The sequence below is a fragment of the Cicer arietinum genome, chromosome 5 (genome assembly GCF_000331145.2).
Source record: "Cicer arietinum cultivar CDC Frontier isolate Library 1 chromosome 5, Cicar.CDCFrontier_v2.0, whole genome shotgun sequence".
Classification (NCBI taxonomy): domain Eukaryota; kingdom Viridiplantae; phylum Streptophyta; class Magnoliopsida; order Fabales; family Fabaceae; genus Cicer; species Cicer arietinum.
This window is the reverse complement of record NC_021164.2, coordinates 57,751,900-57,770,627: the sequence shown is the minus strand read 5'-3', so window position 1 is coordinate 57,770,627 and position 18,728 is coordinate 57,751,900. Positions and strand designations below refer to the sequence as shown.

At 28.3% G+C, this 18,728-nt stretch overlaps 3 protein-coding genes across 3 annotated transcripts; all 3 read left to right on the top strand.

Moving 5' to 3' along the window:
* The first annotated feature begins 6,896 nt into the window (after positions 1 to 6,896).
* LOC113786687 (secreted RxLR effector protein 161-like) lies at positions 6,897 to 7,511 on the top strand. Its single transcript, XM_027334719.1, has one exon. The coding sequence runs from the start codon at positions 6,897 to 6,899 to the stop codon at positions 7,509 to 7,511; it is 615 nt and encodes a 204-aa protein (XP_027190520.1).
* Positions 7,512 to 12,825: 5,314 nt separating this feature from the next.
* LOC101509955 (agamous-like MADS-box protein AGL80) lies at positions 12,826 to 14,074 on the top strand. Its single transcript, XM_004500397.1, has 2 exons — positions 12,826 to 12,904; positions 13,479 to 14,074. The coding sequence occupies exons 1-2, from the start codon at positions 12,826 to 12,828 to the stop codon at positions 14,072 to 14,074; spliced, it is 675 nt and encodes a 224-aa protein (XP_004500454.1).
* A 3,348-nt stretch (positions 14,075 to 17,422) lies between these two features.
* On the top strand, positions 17,423 to 17,911 carry LOC101509626 (agamous-like MADS-box protein AGL80). The gene has a single exon (XM_004500396.1). The coding sequence runs from the start codon at positions 17,423 to 17,425 to the stop codon at positions 17,909 to 17,911; it is 489 nt and encodes a 162-aa protein (XP_004500453.1).
* The last annotated feature ends 817 nt before the right edge of the window (positions 17,912 to 18,728 follow it).

The following is an 18,728-nucleotide window of genomic DNA, read 5'->3' as shown; positions in this document are numbered from 1 at the left end:
TTGCATTTACTAGCACAAGAATCTAGATAGATCAGAACTCCAACACTAAAAGCGATTAAATATTTTGAACCTCCAATATTCTTGTGCTAAACCTGGAATCCGAATCTTATGACAACTTCCCCTACCATATAAACATGCAAACCCTAGAGTTCTATGTGAGGCGAAACGCTAGTAGAGTCATTCAAAAAAATAAAAGATTTTAACGAGATACCAAACATATATATGCAACTATAACTTTCAGAAAAAAATGAATTAGGAGATCATCAGTTAAGTTATAACAACTAGTTTATACCTTTCGGAGGAATAAGCTAATAAAAGAGAGAGATAAAATATTGTGGGTAATAACTATTCGAGAATACGTGGGTAAGGGCGGAATTTAGTTATGATGGTGGCACGACCAACCCAAAGAAAATAAATTATAGGTAAAATGATCGGAAATTAGAAAATAACAAACATACTAAAAATCCTAAAATATGTATCTTTTCAAATTTCTATTACTCTGTTGATTGAGTCTTATCATCTCTTCCCTCTTTCTCCCTTTCCAGTTTCCAGAATCGTCATCGGCCAACCCGCCATACGCCATTGTTTCTCATTTGCCTCCACCAAACCATCTCATGTCCAGCTCCTTGGTAACTCGTAAGCTTGGCAAATCATGTGATGCTTTTATTCCCGTTATCCTTTCGTCGTTGAATCGTGTCGTTCTTTCGTCTCTACTCCTCAGTCCTCACTTTGTCTTCGTCTCTGCTCCTTAGTCCTCACTTCGTCTCGTCTCCCTCCTCGGTTGACACTCGCACATGCGGTACAATCTTCGCCACTGCCCAGACCCCAGTGTCCATTGATGTGAATCTCTCATTGACTCATTGATTTTGATTTGATTGGATTGCATGTCTCAATCTCATGATTGTGGTACTCCCTTTGAGTTTGATAACTTGTTTCAATTGATAATAAATTGAGTTTGAATCTGATTATATTTTTGCATCATTTTGAATCTCTAATTTGTGAAGGATTGTTTTTATGCATAATATGTCCATTGTTTTGCTCATCGATTGCAACTTGCTTTATTTATTGCATTAAGAGAAGTTGTTTCAATTCATAAATTCTTTGAGAACCTAACTTTTGTTGTCAATGTTGTTTGTTCTTCTACAAATCGTCATGATGAGTTATAAGCCGCTAAATTAGAGGAATTTGCACATTTGTTAGAAATTGATGAGATTGTAGTTCGATAAATATGTATGAGGCAACTTATACTGTTTTAAAAAGAAAAAAACTACACAAGCAAGACCAAGTTATTCTAAATGTGAGTATGCTGATAGTGCTTATAATTATTTGAAGACATTTGATTTTATATTTATTTTGCATTTGATGAAAGACATTATGAGGATAACTAATATATTTTGTCAAGCCTTACAACAACAATCTCATGATATTGTCAATGTCATGTATTTGGTTGGAACAACAAAGTCTCTTATTCAAGCCTTCAAAGAATTTGGTTGGGATACAATATTTACTGAAGTGAAGATTTTATAAGAAAAACGTGATATTGAGATTCATTCAACAACAAGATTTTTGAACGCTCTCATCTTCAACAAAGTTAGGTCACAATAGAGCATTATTTTAGAGTTGAAATATGTTTTATTGTCATTGACCAACTATTACAAGCGTTGCATAAAAAATTTAGCGAGCAAGCAATGGAATTGTTAACTCTAAATTGTGCTTTAACTCCTAAGAATAATTATAAAGCTTTTAACATTGAAAAATTTGTGTTCGTTGAAAAACATTATCCTATAAATTTCAATTTGCAAGAGAAGATTAATTTGAAATTCTAACTCCAACATTTCTTGGTTGATGCTCATCAAGATTTAAATTTGAAAAATTTATCAACTATCCAAGAATTCTACTCATGTTTGGTTGCAACTGAAAATGCATAGTATTTCTACTTGATTGATAGACTACTATGTCTTATCATGACTCTTCTAGTTTCTACTGCCACACCTGAAAGATATTTTTCAACGATAAAAATTATTAAGTCTAGGTTAAGAAACAAGATGAAAGCTGATTTTTTGGCAGATAACATGACATTTTATATTGAAAAGGAAATTGCAGCAAATATCAGTTCTGAGTCTATTATTGATGATTTCAAGTTACTTAAATAACGTAGAACATTACTTTAAGGTATTTCTAAGTGATACAATTAAATTATTTTATATTTCACTTTGTGTTTATTACAACTTAATTTGTTATTATATAATATTATTTGCATATATGATTTATATATTATAATTTTATGTTGGTCACCCCAAACTTTTTAATCAAGTTCCACCATTGGATAAGTGATTGGTAAATATCGTTACAAAAATTTAATATTTATTTAATTAATACAATAGAAAAATATGAGATAGTTGTACCAAATATATATAAAAGAGATCAAATTGTACCAATGTATAATATTACATTGTTCAATAATGTTTTACTCGATATATATTTGTAAATTTGATCATTGGATTAAAAAATTATATCATATAGATTATTTATATAATTTTTTCTGAAAATTTAAAATCATTTGATATGTTAGTGAGGTGCATCAAAATTAACATTTTAAATAATTTTATTATACAATGTTAATCTTGATGCACCTCAATAATATATCAAATAATTCTATATTAATATAAAAATTTATATATAATCTATATGATATAATAGTTCAATCGAATTATCAAATTTATAAAATATATATCGAGTAAAATGGTATTGAATAATATAATTTAATTATTTTATATATATATGGGATTGTAAAAATTAAATAAAGTATTTTTGTATATATCGATAACAACAACTTAGGTGATTACAACCGTTAGATTTAAAATGACGATTCACACTTAGATTATGTCATTTATTACAAATTTTGCGTGATTTTTCAAAGAATCCGTATGATCTTAGGGATTTGTAATAAATTATGTAATTTGACATTAATGTAAATATAATAGTTGTAATTAAAAGCCCGATAGTTACAGATTTAAGAAAATTATCATCTAAAACAAAATCTAAAAACTTGATCAAAGGCTAACTCACTTTGAATAGTTTCTCATAAAATCATCAGTTAACAATTGTTGATATTGTTAAATTGAACATTATGTCTTCGATTCGAACTCGGGAGATGTTGTGTGAATTAAGTATGGTGATATAAAAAAATAAAAAAATAAATAATTTACAAAAAATGATTTAAAAAATCGTCTTTTATTATGATAAACAAACACATAATAGTTTATGATTTTCTTAAAATTCTTTAAAATATAAATTTTAAATTATTTAATATTAAAATCACTCTAAGAAAAACCCTAAATATTATCAATCCGCCATAATCTAGTATTCTTGATAAGTCGTACCTCATTAAGAGATTTGAGATTTGAAAACGTTCTTCGTATTCAATTTTGTGTAATTCAAGTTAGTTTGATTGTATGCAATCTACTAACTAACTAACCACTTAGTTAGTTAGTTAGTTAAGAAGAAGTTAGTTAGAAACAATGCAATAGAGGCTATGTATAAATAGCATACTCATCTGAATAAACATATACAATTTTGATTTCATTCATTCCTTCTTTCTAGTTTTACTTCCATTGCAAGTAAAATGCCAACAAGTGGTATCCAGAGCAAGATTTTGATCCCAGTGAAAAACATGAGTGGAGTGTGAGGATAAACACGAGTGAAGTGTGAGGATCAAACACGAGTGTAGTTAGGACGAGTTCAAGTGCAAACAATGGAATTTTTTTAGCCCACATGCCACATTTCGATGAAAAAAATTGGAATAGATGGAGAATGCAGATTCGAGCATTGTTTGGATTTCAAGAAGTGTTGGAAATCATAGATAAAGGTTTTGAAGACCTGGGAGTCAATCGAACAGAGAAACAGAGATCAAGATTCAAAGAAAACAAAATGAAAGATTGCAATGCCATCTTCATTCTTCATCAGTGCCTTGACACGGTCAACTTTGACAAATTTTCTGATGCATGAAGTGCAAAAGAAGCATGGGACATTTGGAGAAGTGTTCTTTTAGTGGAACCAAGGTAAAAAAAAATGAAATTGCATACCTTACAGAAACAGTTTGAATTGTTGCAAATGGAGGAACAAGAGAATGTTTCAGATTTTATTTCAAGATTGAGGAGCATCACAAATCAAATGGCTAGTTGTGGTGAGAAGTTATTTGAACATAAATTGTGTGAAAAGATCTTGAGATCATTGCATCCCAGGTTCGATTATGTTGTGTGTGCGATTAAAGAATCTAAAGACATTTTTGAATTGAGTCTTGAAGAGTTGCAGGGAACTCTAGAAGCAAGATAGTTGAGAATGGATGAAAGAAGTGAGTGTAATTCTGGAAATTAGGCATTGGTAGCATATGCCAACAAGAGAGGAGACCAGAAAAAGAAATGGAGGAAGAATAAATTCAAGAAACCAGAAGATAAGTCTGAATCTTCATCAAAAGGAGGAAATTCGAGTGGTAAATCAAAAGGAAAATCAAGAAACTTTGACAAGAAGAAGGTGCAATGTTACAACTGTGAGAAGTTTGGACATTTTACAGATGAATGTTGGGCTGGCAAAGGAAGGAAATAGAAGAAGAAAAAAGAAGATGAAATATGTGCTGCTCAAGAATGTTCTTCATCAAACTCAGATACAGTCTTGTTGTTGGCTACCACAAACGGAGAACGTTCTCATTTTTCAGACACATTTTTGTTAATGGCTACCACAAACGAAGAAAATTCTTCATCTTAGGTATGCTTCCTCGATACTGGTTGTTCCAATCACATAACAAGTCATAAAGAATGACTGATAGATATTGATACATCAAGAAGGAGCAAGATCAGGTTTGTTGATGATAGAACCTTGGAAGCTGAGAGAGCTGGCAACATGGTGATTAAAAGAAGAAATGGGAAGACAGTAATGATTGAAAATGTATTGTATGTCCCACGAATGAAGAGCAATTTGTTGAGCATTGGGAAACTGATTCAAAAGGGGTTTCATGTGATAATGAAGAACGATGCCTTAGAAATGTATGATGGGCAGAAGAAGATGATACTCAAGGCTCCTCTTTCAAAGAACAAAACCTTGGTCATCAACGTACAAGCTGCTGATATTCAATGTTTGAAGGCAGCAAGTTCAATTGATGAAAACTGGTTGTGGCATTCAAGATTTGACCATCTTAACTTAAGAAGCTTAAAGCAGCTAGGAGTCAAGAAGATGGTGAGTGGAATTCCTATGATTGATGTCCCTGAGAAGGTGTGTGAAATATGTATGGCAGGTAAACAACCAAGAAATTCCTTTCAATCACAAGTGCAAGCAAGAGTGGAGAACGCTCTTGGAGTGATTCATAGTGACATATGTGGACCAGTTGAAGTGCCATCATTAGGAGGTAATAAGTATTTCATAACTTTTTTTTTTTATGAATTTAGTAGAATGTTGTGGATTTATTTCATTAAAACCAAAGATGAAGCATTGGAGACATTCAAAAACTTCAAGATTAAAATGGAGAAACAAAGTGGAGAATCCATCAAGGTGTTAAGGACAGATGTAGAGGAGAATATAATTCACATGAATTCAAGGATTTTTGTGTCAAGAATGAAATTGAATATGAGGTAACAGCTCCCTACACACCTCAACACAATGGCCTAGCTAAAAGGAGAAATAGAACCATTCTAGACATGACTAGAAGCATGATAAAAGAGAATGGGTTGCCACATAAGTTATGGAGAGAAGTTGCATCAACTACTGTCCATATTCTGAATAAATGTCCAACAAAGAAAAAGGAGAAGGTACTAGAAGAGATCTGGTGTGGAAGAAAGCCAACATTGGGGCATTTAAGAACATTTAGTGCTATGTGTTTTAAACATGTATCAGACCAAAAGAGAAGAAAGTTGCAGGACAAAAGTGAAGCATTGATCTTGGTAGGGTATCATCCAACATGTGCCTATAAACTATATGATCCTATTCGAGGCGGAGTGGTGTTCAGTAGGGATGTCAAGATTATTGAACATGAGAGTTGGAACTAGAAACAGAAGCAAATTGCCAGCAGCCAACACTGGGACTATGAGCAACATACTAGTGGAAATATAGATGAAGAGAGAATAGAATCAAGCAGATCCCAAAGAACAAGAAAACCATCAACTCATTTACAAGAATTTGAAGTGTACAATGACAGTGAAGTTGACAGTAGTGGAGATTTAGTACATTTTGCATTATTTGCTGATGCAGAACCTTTAAATATTGAAAAGGCATTACAGAAAGGACCTTGGAAGAAAGCAATGGTGGAAGAGATTGATGCAATTAAGAAGAATCAAGCATGGTATTTGACATATTTGCCTCAAAAAAAAAATCATATTGGAGTAAAATGGGTCTACAAGTTGAAGCTGAATACAAATGGAACATTTGCTAAGTACAAAGCTAAATTGGTTGCCAAGGAACTCCTACAAAGAGCAGGCATATACTTTTCTGAAGTGTTTGCTCCAGTGGCCAGAATTGAGACAATCAGGCTTGTGATAGCATTGGCATGTGTTAGGGGCTGGTTGATGTGCCAGCTTGATGTGAAATCTGCATTTCTGAAATGATGGCTGGAAGAAAAGGTGTATGTCTCTCAACCACCAGATTTTGTGATTAAGGAAAATGAGGATAAAGTACTCAGATTGAGGAAAGCTCTATATGGTTTGAAGCAAGCACCAAAAGCTTGGAACAAAAGAATTGATTCATTTCTAATTGGCATTGGATTTATCAAATGCACAATTGAATATGGAGTTTATGTGAAGCATTCCACACTAAATGGAGAGTCTGCAATGATCTTATTGTACCTATATGTTGATGACTTATTGGTGACTGACAGCAGCAGCAATGCAATTATATAATTCAAAGAAATCATGAAGGATGAGTTTGAAATGACCGACTTGGGCAAATTGAGCTACCTTTTGGGTATGAAGTTTGCTAAAACTGAAGAAGGTGTGTTGATGCATCAGAAGAAGTATGCTAGAGAAATCCTGAGAAGGTTCAATATGGCTGATTGTAACCCTGCATCCATTCCAATGGAGATCAATGCAAAGCTGGAAATAGAAATTGAAGAGAAGCTGGTTGATTCGACCTTATTCAAACAAGTTGTTGGTTCCCTAAGATACTCGTGCAATACAAGGCCTGACATCTGCTATAGTTTGGGAGTGGTAAGCAGATTCATGGAGAGACCCAAGCACTCTCATTGGCTGGCATTGAAGAGGATCATGAGATATATCCAAGGCACAATTGGGCATGGCATTATGTTTGCAATAGATTTGAAACATGAAAATAAAGACGTAGTGGGATATTTAGATTCAGATTGGTGTGGAGACAAGAATGACAGAAGGAGCACTTCAAGACATGTGTTCAAGTTAATGAAATCACCAGTAGCATGGAGCTCAAATAAGTGGCATGTGATATCACTATCATCATGTGAAGTTGAGTACATTGTTGGCAGCTATGCAGCCTGCCAAGCATTGAAGTTCTAATAATTAACAACAGAGTTGAAGATTGAAATTTACAGGCCAATTCCATTGCTGATTGACAATATTTCAGCAATAAATCTAGCAAAGAACCCTATGTCTCATGGAAGAAGCAAACACACTGAGATAAAGTTTCACTTCTTAAGAGATCAAGTTGGAAAAAGCAAATTGAAGTTCATTTATTGTCAATTTGAAGTTTAGCTAGCTGATATAATGGCCAAGGCCTTGAGAACAAGTAGATTTGAAGAGTTAAGAAGATTGCTAAGTGTAAAATCACTTAGAAACTTGAATTAAAGGAAAGTGTTGGAAACCAAAAACGCTCTTGTTTATGACTGAAAACAGAGAACGTTCTCCGTATTCAGTTTTGTGTAATTCAAGTTAGTTTGATTGTATGTAATCAACTAACTAACTAACCACTTAGTTAGTTAGTTAGTTAGTTAAGAAGAAATTAGTTAGAAACAATATAATAGAGGTTATGTATAAATAGCATACTCATTTCAATAAACATATACAATTTTGATTTCATTCATTCATTCTTTCTGATTTTTACTTCCATTGCAAGTAAAACGCCAACAAACACTAACAAAAATTGATACACTCAATTTGGTGAACAATTTACCTTTTAGCTATGCAGCCTGCCAAGCATTGAAGTTCTAATAATTAACAACAGAGTTGAAGATTGAAATTTACAGGCCAATTCCATTGCTGATTGACAATATTTCAGCAATAAATCTAGCAAAGAACCCTATGTCTCATGGAAGAAGCAAACACACTGAGATAAAGTTTCACTTCTTAAGAGATCAAGTTGGAAAAAGCAAATTGAAGTTCATTTATTGTCAATTTGAAGTTTAGCTAGCTGATATAATGGCCAAGGCCTTAGAACAAGTAGATTTGAAGAGTTAAGAAGATTGCTAAGTGTAAAATCACTTAGAAACTTGAATTAAAGGAAAGTGTTGGAAACCAAAAACGCTCTTGTTTATGACTGAAAACAGAGAACGTTCTCCGTATTCAGTTTTGTGTAATTCAAGTTAGTTTGATTGTATGTAATCAACTAACTAACTAACCACTTAGTTAGTTAGTTAGTTAGTTAAGAAGAAATTAGTTAGAAACAATATAATAGAGGTTATGTATAAATAGCATACTCATTTCAATAAACATATACAATTTTGATTTCATTCATTCATTCTTTCTGATTTTTACTTCCATTGCAAGTAAAACGCCAACAAACACTAACAAAAATTGATACACTCAATTTGGTGAACAATTTACCTTTTAGGATTAACAAAAGGAGAAGTTCTCATAAAGTGTATATAAAAATAATTTTTGCACAAGAAATGTTGCAATGCATTTGAAAATTATACCTTATTGATGGATTTGTATTCCAAACCAAATATTAGTCCAAGAGAAATCTACGGATAAAAAAATATAATTATTTAAATAATATATTTCAAAAATATTGGGAGATAAACATGTATCCAATTATTTATGGTTATAGCACAACTGAATAATGTAATCACAAAAATCTAGTGCAATAAAATCAATATTCTAGTAAAAAATTTAAGATTCAGATTTAGAAATATTTTATAAAAAAAATAAAAGATTTATACATTTAATGATGTCTGCTTTTTTACCAAATAATTTTGAAATCTAATAACTTAGAAGGCAACATTATTATTATTTTTACTAAAAAAAAATTTAAGGTGAGGGATAATAGCAGAGATCAAATTCACAATCTGTCAAATTTAATACTTGATTTTTACCACTAGATTAAACCATGAAGTTAAAAAATAATTGATCTCTTAACTTAATTTCAGTTAACGTTTTAGTCTTTTATCTTTTTTTTTCCCTCGATTTGGTCATTTATTTTAATTTTCAGTGACAATTTGATCTTTTATGTTTTAAAATGTAACAATATTATCCTTCTTTTTTTTGCAAAAATTCAAAAATTTCAAACAAGACTCATAAAATTAATTATCATCATCCTCAATATAATGTAAATTTCATCAAATTCATACATAAATCTTTAAATAAACTCATATGTTCATCTTTAACAACATCAAATAAATAATGAAAATATAAGTTTATTTGAAGATTTGGATTACGAATTTGATAAAATTTGTATTATATTGAAGAATATAATTAATTTTATGGGTTTTATTTGAAAACTTTAATAAATTTTTGTAATAAAAAGGATAACATTGTTGATATTTTAAAACATAAAAGATCAAATTGTCACTTAAAATTAAAATAAAGAACTAAATTGAGAAGAAGAAAAAAAGGACTAAATCGTGAAAGGAAATTAAGTTAAAGAACTACATGTGGTATTTAATCTGATAAATATTTGAATCATAATTTGTCTAGATTCAATTATAAGAAGAAAAAAAAAGGTGATTACATTTGTTGAATTCATATATAAGAAAATATCAACTAATTTATCCATATTTAATGTTGTTATTCCCAAAAAAAACTTAACTTATGCCCTTGATATTGTGAGGATATTTCCATTATAATTATGCATAGGTTAGTATATGTAACTATGTTTAACTATATTTCTTAATAGATGCATAAGTATATATTTTTACTTATAAATGAATTAATTAAAGTGGCTTTAATAACCATTTTACAGTGAACCTCAAATTACCAATTTGAAAACTCCTTTAGTAGATTGAAGTGAAAATGAATTGCGTTTCATATAGTGGCATAACTTCGTTGAGACGTAAGTGGTAACAGTCACTCCAAAATATTCATTAATTTTTTTAAAAAAATATTACTTCTTTTATTTTATTTATAAAAGACATTTGAATTATAATTTATTCAATAAAAATTAATTTTGATCCTTAAGTTATATGCAAACCATTCAAATTTTTATGATTATAATTTTTGTCTAGAATACCCTAATTCTATAATTCCACTGATATTTCTCTTTATCTGCACCTATATTTGGGTGGGTGAGTATAATATGGTAGTCCCAAAGGTAGAATTATAATTTGACATATAATTTTGACGAAACTTTTACGTATTAATTTGATTTAATGTATCAAAGTAATTAAAATTTATAAGAAAAAATGTTTGTATTAAAAACATTTGAAAAAGGAATAATTATCAACAAGGATGCGAAAATCAAATTATATAAGTCTATAGAATAATTGTGGTTTTTGTAGTTTGAATATGTTAATCGGGTTGAGATAAATTCCGACTAGATTTGACATGACATATGTTAATAAATATGCTAATTAATATAGAGATTGTGGTGTATGTTGTCGTGATTTTGGATTCTATAGTCAATATATTTTATGAGTTGAGTTGTGGTTGTTAGGTTATTGTTGTCGAGATGTACTTTTGAATATAATATGAGAAGGTGACATGTTATTTGTGCATCTTTTTTACATGAAGTAATCTAACCAAATGACATACATCTATAGATTGGTATGAGTAGATCCTCATTGCATGTAGATTGGGTTGGGGAGTCCGGGGAAACGCGACATTTGGAATGAGCTAAACATCAAGGATTTTTAAGAGACTTAGACATCATATCTCAACCCAAATTATAATCTAGATGTCTATATTAAAAAATTGGAGGGAATAATTTATTAAAAAAAACTACAAAAACAACTACTATAATTATAAAATAAAATAAAAATTTCAACCTAAATTTCAACTAATTTTTAATTATTAAAAATGTCAAGCAAAATTTAATTTACTATCTCTCTCTAATATATTTTTCTAAATTTAAAATTTAAAATTTAAAATTCTTATATACAATACAATATTATACTTTTTACTTTTTAGTCTCTTTATACTCACACTTGTGTAGTTAAAGAACTATATAATAAGTCTAACATTGTTAAACTTTACACGTGATAAACTACAAGTAATAAGAAAAATACTATTGCGTACTCAAAGGTATAAACAAATAAGGAGTCCTAATAGAAAATCTTATATTTAACTATTTTGTAAACAAAATTATATGCAAATACATCATATATCAATTTAAATAAAAATTGTAAACCGATTTTTTAAAAAAATCAATAAAAATGGTAAATTGATTTTTTAAAAAAATCAAAAATTAGATAAAATTTAATATTCTTAAATGTATTTTAATATTATTTTATGAAAATCTCTCTATCGGTTCTCGTTAACAAGATTGGTTAAGTTGGCTATTTCCATATTTGAGTGATTGAAATTAAAAAACATAGATGTACGATCAAAAGGAACAATATTATTTAATTATTAATTAAAATAAATGATATGAAAATAAAATTTGATGTGATAAATATTATAATCGACTTACTAGTTTCACGCCATAAATAAAATAACTACATCATTAAAAATAGAGGAATCACAAAAATCCTAACATTTTCTAAATAGGGGAACACAAAACTAGATTTAAAAAAACAAAGTCTAAAAATTAAATTTGAGAAAAATAAATAGACAACAACTACATTTAAGTCATATATATTATAAAAATTTATAGATTAGACACCTTAGCATGTCCAAATCTTTCTAACGGTAAAATACTTTAAACATAGATATAAGTAAATTTAAGATGTACGTTGGTTTATTGTAGTTGAGTACTTAATTAAAAGTTACTTGAAATTTTTTACCACAACCGACGTGACAAATATTATAAATATAAGTTGACAATTCTCTTCGTTTTTACGGCTAAAACGATAATCTAATTTACATTAATGAGTTAAATTTTAAAAAACACATTTATTTTTTTTTATCATTTATATCGAGTTATTATATCAATCATAAAGGTAAAGAAAATCACAGAACCATGCGTCATTAGTGTTTCAACTAATTAACTAATTAACAGGATGTATAGTTCATCGTATCATCCATAAATATAAGGTTTGGATAACACAACTGTAAAACTTATAAAAAAATTAAAGTGATAAGAAGTGTATATATTTGTACTCATTTTCTTAACAATTGGGTCGAAAAACCTTTCCATTTATTGACTTGTTAAACACACATTAAAACTTTCGGATCTCGTATATTTTCCCCAATGGAAAGTAAATTTTCTTTTGACTCACAATGGAAGGTAATTTAAACAAAGTTTTATATACAAGATCCTCTGATCAGTCATAGCACACATATTTCCTTTTAGGGTAGTGATGATATCACACAGATTTGATTACGATTTTGTCTTAAAGACTATGAAACATTCAACAAATGTAAACTTTGCTCTAAGTTCAATCTCTATCACAATTTTTTCTATATAAATATTACATAACTAGAGTGAATACACCAAGCTTCATTTTTTTTAATTAGAATTTCCTTCTTACTCATTTCTTTCTCTTTTCTTAACACCACCATGACTAGGAAGAAGGTTAACCTTGCATACATAACCAGTGACTCCAAGAGGAGGGGAACATTCAAGAAAAGGAAAAATGGTTAGAAATTCTCTTCTTTAATTTATATTTATATTATATATATAAACCATGTATATATATCAACCTTGCACATTATACAAATTACCATTGATTTATTTTTTTATAAAACTATAGATGATGATGAGTTTAATAGATATGCATTTTTAGTGTAAATAGTTTTATATTGACAACGAATATAAACAATTGATTTAGTGATTATTTTGGTTACAATTATGTGATGAGAAGTTTAAATCAATTATTCCTTTTATCTTTCAGTGTAAAATTGATTAATTTACACATACAGTGTATAATCTTTTTTCTCTTTTGATTTCTACTAAAAATAAAAGTCAAAATTAGAGATTGGTATGTTCAAATTCTCAATATTTTCTTCGTCATTAAAAGGGATTCATTTTTTTCATCCACTCAACTTTTTTTTTTCTTATAGCAGTGGATGAAAATCAATGAATTCATGATTTATTTTTGTTAAATTTGTATTTATTTTAAAAAAGCAAAACTATTACAAGCCTTATAATTGTATATATTCATTACTTTATCTTCACATTAATAAAAATATTCCTCTTAATTTTTTGAACAGGATTAATCAAGAAGGTTGATGAAATAAGCACCCTTTGTGGAATTGAAGCATGTGCTGTAATATTTAGTCAAAACGATCCTGAACCAGAGGTTTGGCCATCACCATGGGGAGTCCAAAGAGTGTTGTCAAGGTTTCAAAGATTACCCGAATTAGAACAAAGCAAAAAGATGTTGAATCAAGAGAGTTTCTTGAAGCAAAGAATCCAAAAAGCCCAAGAACAATTGAAGAAACAAAGGAATGACAACAAAAGTAAAGAAATGACACAACTCATGTTTCAATGCCTTAATGCTGGCCAAATTTTTGACAATGTAACAATGAATGATCTCAATGATCTCTCATGGTTGATTGATCAGAATTTGAAACAAATCGAAAGGAACATCGAAGGGATTCAAACCGGAGAAGTTGTCCAAAATGTAGGGGAAACTTTGAATGTAGGAGAGCAAGCACATATTCAACATGCTCAAGGGTTGGAGAACAATGTTGATGCAATGCAAAGACAACAATGGCCAATGGACTTCCCCAGCAACAATATTGGTGATCAAGTGTTGTCATTTGAAGATGTTAATAATGTCCCAAATGGTGTTTTATGGCCTTAATCCACAAGTCTATCATTAAAAACTATGCTATTCTAATTTGTAGTGTTTTAGGTGTCTTTCTCATTTCAATTGTTGGATTAATGTGTCGTGTAGTTTCATCATTTTTTAAATGTGTCTGTCGTTAGAGTTGGACACAATAATAACATCCATCATATGTAATCTTCACTTTAATTTTTGCTTAAAAAAGATAGATGTTATTGGAACACAAAATATCATAGAAATACAATACCGTGTAAAATATAGTATGAGTCATATTTTGTTTTGGTTTAATTGCAGTTTTGGTCTCCTATTTTAGTTTAATTGCAAAAGTAATCCTTTATTTTATTTCTCTCAAATTTTGGTCTCCCAAACTGAATTTTGGTTCAAAATTTGATGAAATATCATTTTTTAAAGTTGCATTACACCGGTTATGATAATATATTTCATGTATTGTTGCACCACGAGATCTTGAGACATGATGTGACTTAAATAAACGCAAAAAAGTTGAAATTTCATCAAATTTTAGATCAAAATTTTGTTTGAGGACCAAAATTTTAGAGAAATAAAATAGGGGGACTACTTTTGCAATTCAGCTAAAATAGAGGGACTAAAATTGCAATTAAACCTTTTATTTTTTATAAAACATCAAAATATTGTATTTATGTCTTATTTTGTATTTCGAAATCATTTCTCATAAAAATATGTTTATTTTTTATTAGTAATTTTATGAGATAAACTCACAAATCAAAAATAAATTTAAGAATTAAATCAACTAATAAAAAATATATTTATAGATTAAAGTGACTAAAAAAAACACATGCATAATATTTTTATAATTTTAATATGTTCGTAGTTAAATTGTTGTTTCCTTGTTAGAATATTTAGAAAAATGGGAAGGTTGTCACCGATCCTTAATAAAAACTTGGGAGAGGAGACCATATGAGTCTTAAAAACATTTTTCAAGAACAAGAAAATATTCTCTGAGAAAACAAAAATTAATAACAAATTTTACAAAAGAACTTTGTTGTTCATTCATAAAATAACAACAAGAAATTAAATGATAAACAAACAAAAAATATTTTCTTTCAAAAATTGAATTTTCAGCTTTTTTAATCTGAAAATAAATGACAAATACTATCATAATTAATTCATTCAGTTACAAGATCCCAAATTTAAATTTAAATTCAGATATGATATCCAACCTAAGAATATTGATATTTATCGGTTGAATTATAACTTAAAGATTTATTGGCAGTATCTTTAATTAATGGATATATAAAATAAAGATATCTAAAATTCATAATTCTTATACAATTAATTATAGTAAGTATTATTGAACAAATCATACAATATCTTTTCTATACATAATTCACTCTCAATCCTAAATATAACTCAGATACTATTTTTCTTTAAGAAGTTTATTTTCTGATATAGTTTCCTATTTAATATTATATTGGCGATGGACTATTAATTTTTAGCAATTTAAATTTTTTTTCCCGCACTCACCATGTAAATTTTGGAAAATATTTAATAAAATAATATTACAATATAACATTAAGTGAAAAATGATAAATGATTGAAGTTTGTGTAAAACTATTTTATATTTTATATCATATGTAAATAGTATTAAAACCTTTAAAAATAAATATAATATTAGAACTGACATAATTACTTCTATTTGAATGATTTGATTATATTAATTAATTTTATTTGTTCAAAATCATAATGTGTAATAATTAAGTATTATTACATTATTCAAATTATTTTATATTGAAAAATATTCATTAATGTAGAATTAATTCTTGAATTAAAAGCTAGTGTCATATAGATAATTTCTATATAATTTTATTTTATTTAAAATTATTTAATATTTTATATGTTATTGAAATACATCAAGTATAACGTCGTTTAGCAAAACAGAAAAAGATATTAAATGACATATCATAATAACATATTAAACAATTTTAAATTATCGAATTTTTTTTATAGAAATGATAATACATTAATAACTTCTAGTATAAAGTTATTGGATATTGTAATAGTATTCGAGTGTTATACTAGCATAATTTGATATATGACGGTAAAAATCATGTTAATTTAATATAATTTGATATGTTAAGATTAGTACGGTTTAGATTTATGTAAAAACTTATATAAATGAATTATATAATATACAATTTCAATTTAAAGTGAGTTAAATATTTAATATAAAAAAATTAAACATGTAATAGACTAAGTATTATATAATGTAGTTTGATTATTTCTCGTCATAACACATAGTAAAATTAATTTTTTTTTAGTAAATTTATTATAGATATACATAAAACTCCCGAAATTCATTAGAAACTATCAAAATACTCTTAAAATATGCACTCTACATAGATTTATGAAGATTTTTTTTTCTTCTAAATTATAAGGAAAACTCGTGCTATATAACTGACTCGGTGAAATGTATGTTAAAAATTAATTACTTTTAATGCATCTTCCTCATAAAGTTTTCAAAAATAAACAAATAATTAGTTGTCATAATTTAAATATTTCCTTTTTTGACTCAAATCTAAACATTTCCAATCAATCACTTATTATTGCATATATTACAAAGCTTGTATAGCTTGGATATGTCCAATTATGCGTCAGATTTCTATATCATCTCTATATATGGGAGAATATTTTTATGCACAAACATTATAAAAAATATTAACATATACATTGAATCATTTTCAATGTACTGTCACGTGTTAATATTATTTCATAAAGTAGCACTACAAATGTCTATATACGGTGTGATAAGATTGAATGTTTAATATTTTGCATTTTATATTGTGAGTGTATAATAGTTAAACAAATGAACATTTTGAGTATGATATTTATGTATTTCTATTCATTTATTGCCCCATAGGAAAATATTTATCACATATAATTAACTTTTTGTATCACATCTTATCTTTGGTATGATTCGGTTGTAAATTTGTCGAAAACGATGTAGGTTTAAATGTTTTATTTTTGCACAAGGTTCAAATATAATTAAGTGGTGTTATATGTAGAAATGCATAATTACGTGAATGTAATAACACTTATACCTCCCAAATTATCATTTTTTTTAAATTTGGATTATATACAATTATGTAGTCATAAATTTCAACCGTTAGATGAAAATCAAACATATCACATTCAAAAATATATTTTAAAGTTGATCGTCGGTTAAGATTCTTTTTAACGGTTAAAATCCTTAAACACGTGATTGTGTATTTTATCCAAGAGAGAAATTTGATACTCTCAAATAGGACTATATAAAAGACTTAACATTTTGAAGACAAATACAACAAAAATACAAAAAAAAACATTTTTCAATTTTTGTCACTATCAACCATGAGAAATAAGGTGAAACTTGCTTTCATGATAAATGATTCTGCAAGAAAGATAACTTACAACAAAAGAAAAAAGAGTCTAATGAAGAAGATAAAAGAACTCACTACCCTTTGTGGAATTGATGCATGTGCTATAGTTTATAGTGACTTTAATTCACAACCAGAGGTTTGGCCTTCCCCATGGGAGATCGAAAGGATTATCACAAAGTTCAAAGCTTATTCAGAATATGAGCAAGGAAAGAAGATGTTGGACCAAGAGAGTTTTTTGATGCAAAGGATTGTGAAGTCCAAAGAGCAATTGACAAAAGTGGAGAAAAACAATTCAGAGATGGAGCAGTCATTGATCTTGTTTCAATGTCTTATTAGAGAAAATTTTATTTACACTTTGAACACAGTTGTTTTGAATGATTTGGCATGTGTAATTAATGAGAAGTTGAAGGGAATTAGTTTAAGGGAGGATGAATTAGACAAAAATGCTTCAACAATTTAGAGTCAAAATCAAGAGGTGGATCCATTAGTGGCAAATGGACCATAGAGAAATCTAAATGCAACCTTTTAGAGATGTCAATTATCATAATTTTTTTTGTTTTTTCTTGTGTTATGGGAATTTCTCTATTGTGTTTTATTTTTTTTTGGAACAACTAATATTAGTATTCATAGTAATTTTTGTATTTGGTGTCAATCAAAAGAGACATAGTAATAAATTATCATGGTTTGTTATGCACTTTTTGAATGTTTTTAAGAATAGTTTCTTTTCAAAAGTGTTGGTTGGTTTAATAGGATAAATTCACTATGTAATAAGATGAAATTTTGAAGGTATTTGAATTGAAAATGATCAATCATTATAGTTTAGACATTATTTTGTACCAGTATTTGTTTTTAAATTAGTCCATTAAGTTAAATATTTAAAATCAAAATGATCCTCTGCAAATTATTTGTAAATGTCATATTTATTAATAAAAATGATACTAAAACATAACATCTATTATGTCCAATAAAAAATTCAAGATATTTGTGTTACTCACAATTTCCACCACTCTAAAATGAGATATTAATTTCTCAAAGAGAATAATATCTACTAATAGACGCTCTAACTCTTTAACTTTAAGAGAAAAGAATCTCTTTAACTTTAAGAGAAAAGAGTCCAATTAATTTGAAGTTCAATCGTAAAAAATAAGTAAAATTTGATTATTGTTTGTTGCAACTAAATTTTTTTTATGTATATCTCGACCACATAACTATTTTGTAGGATCAATTGTTCATACACAAAAATAAAATAAGAAATAAAAACAATCTCACGAAAATAA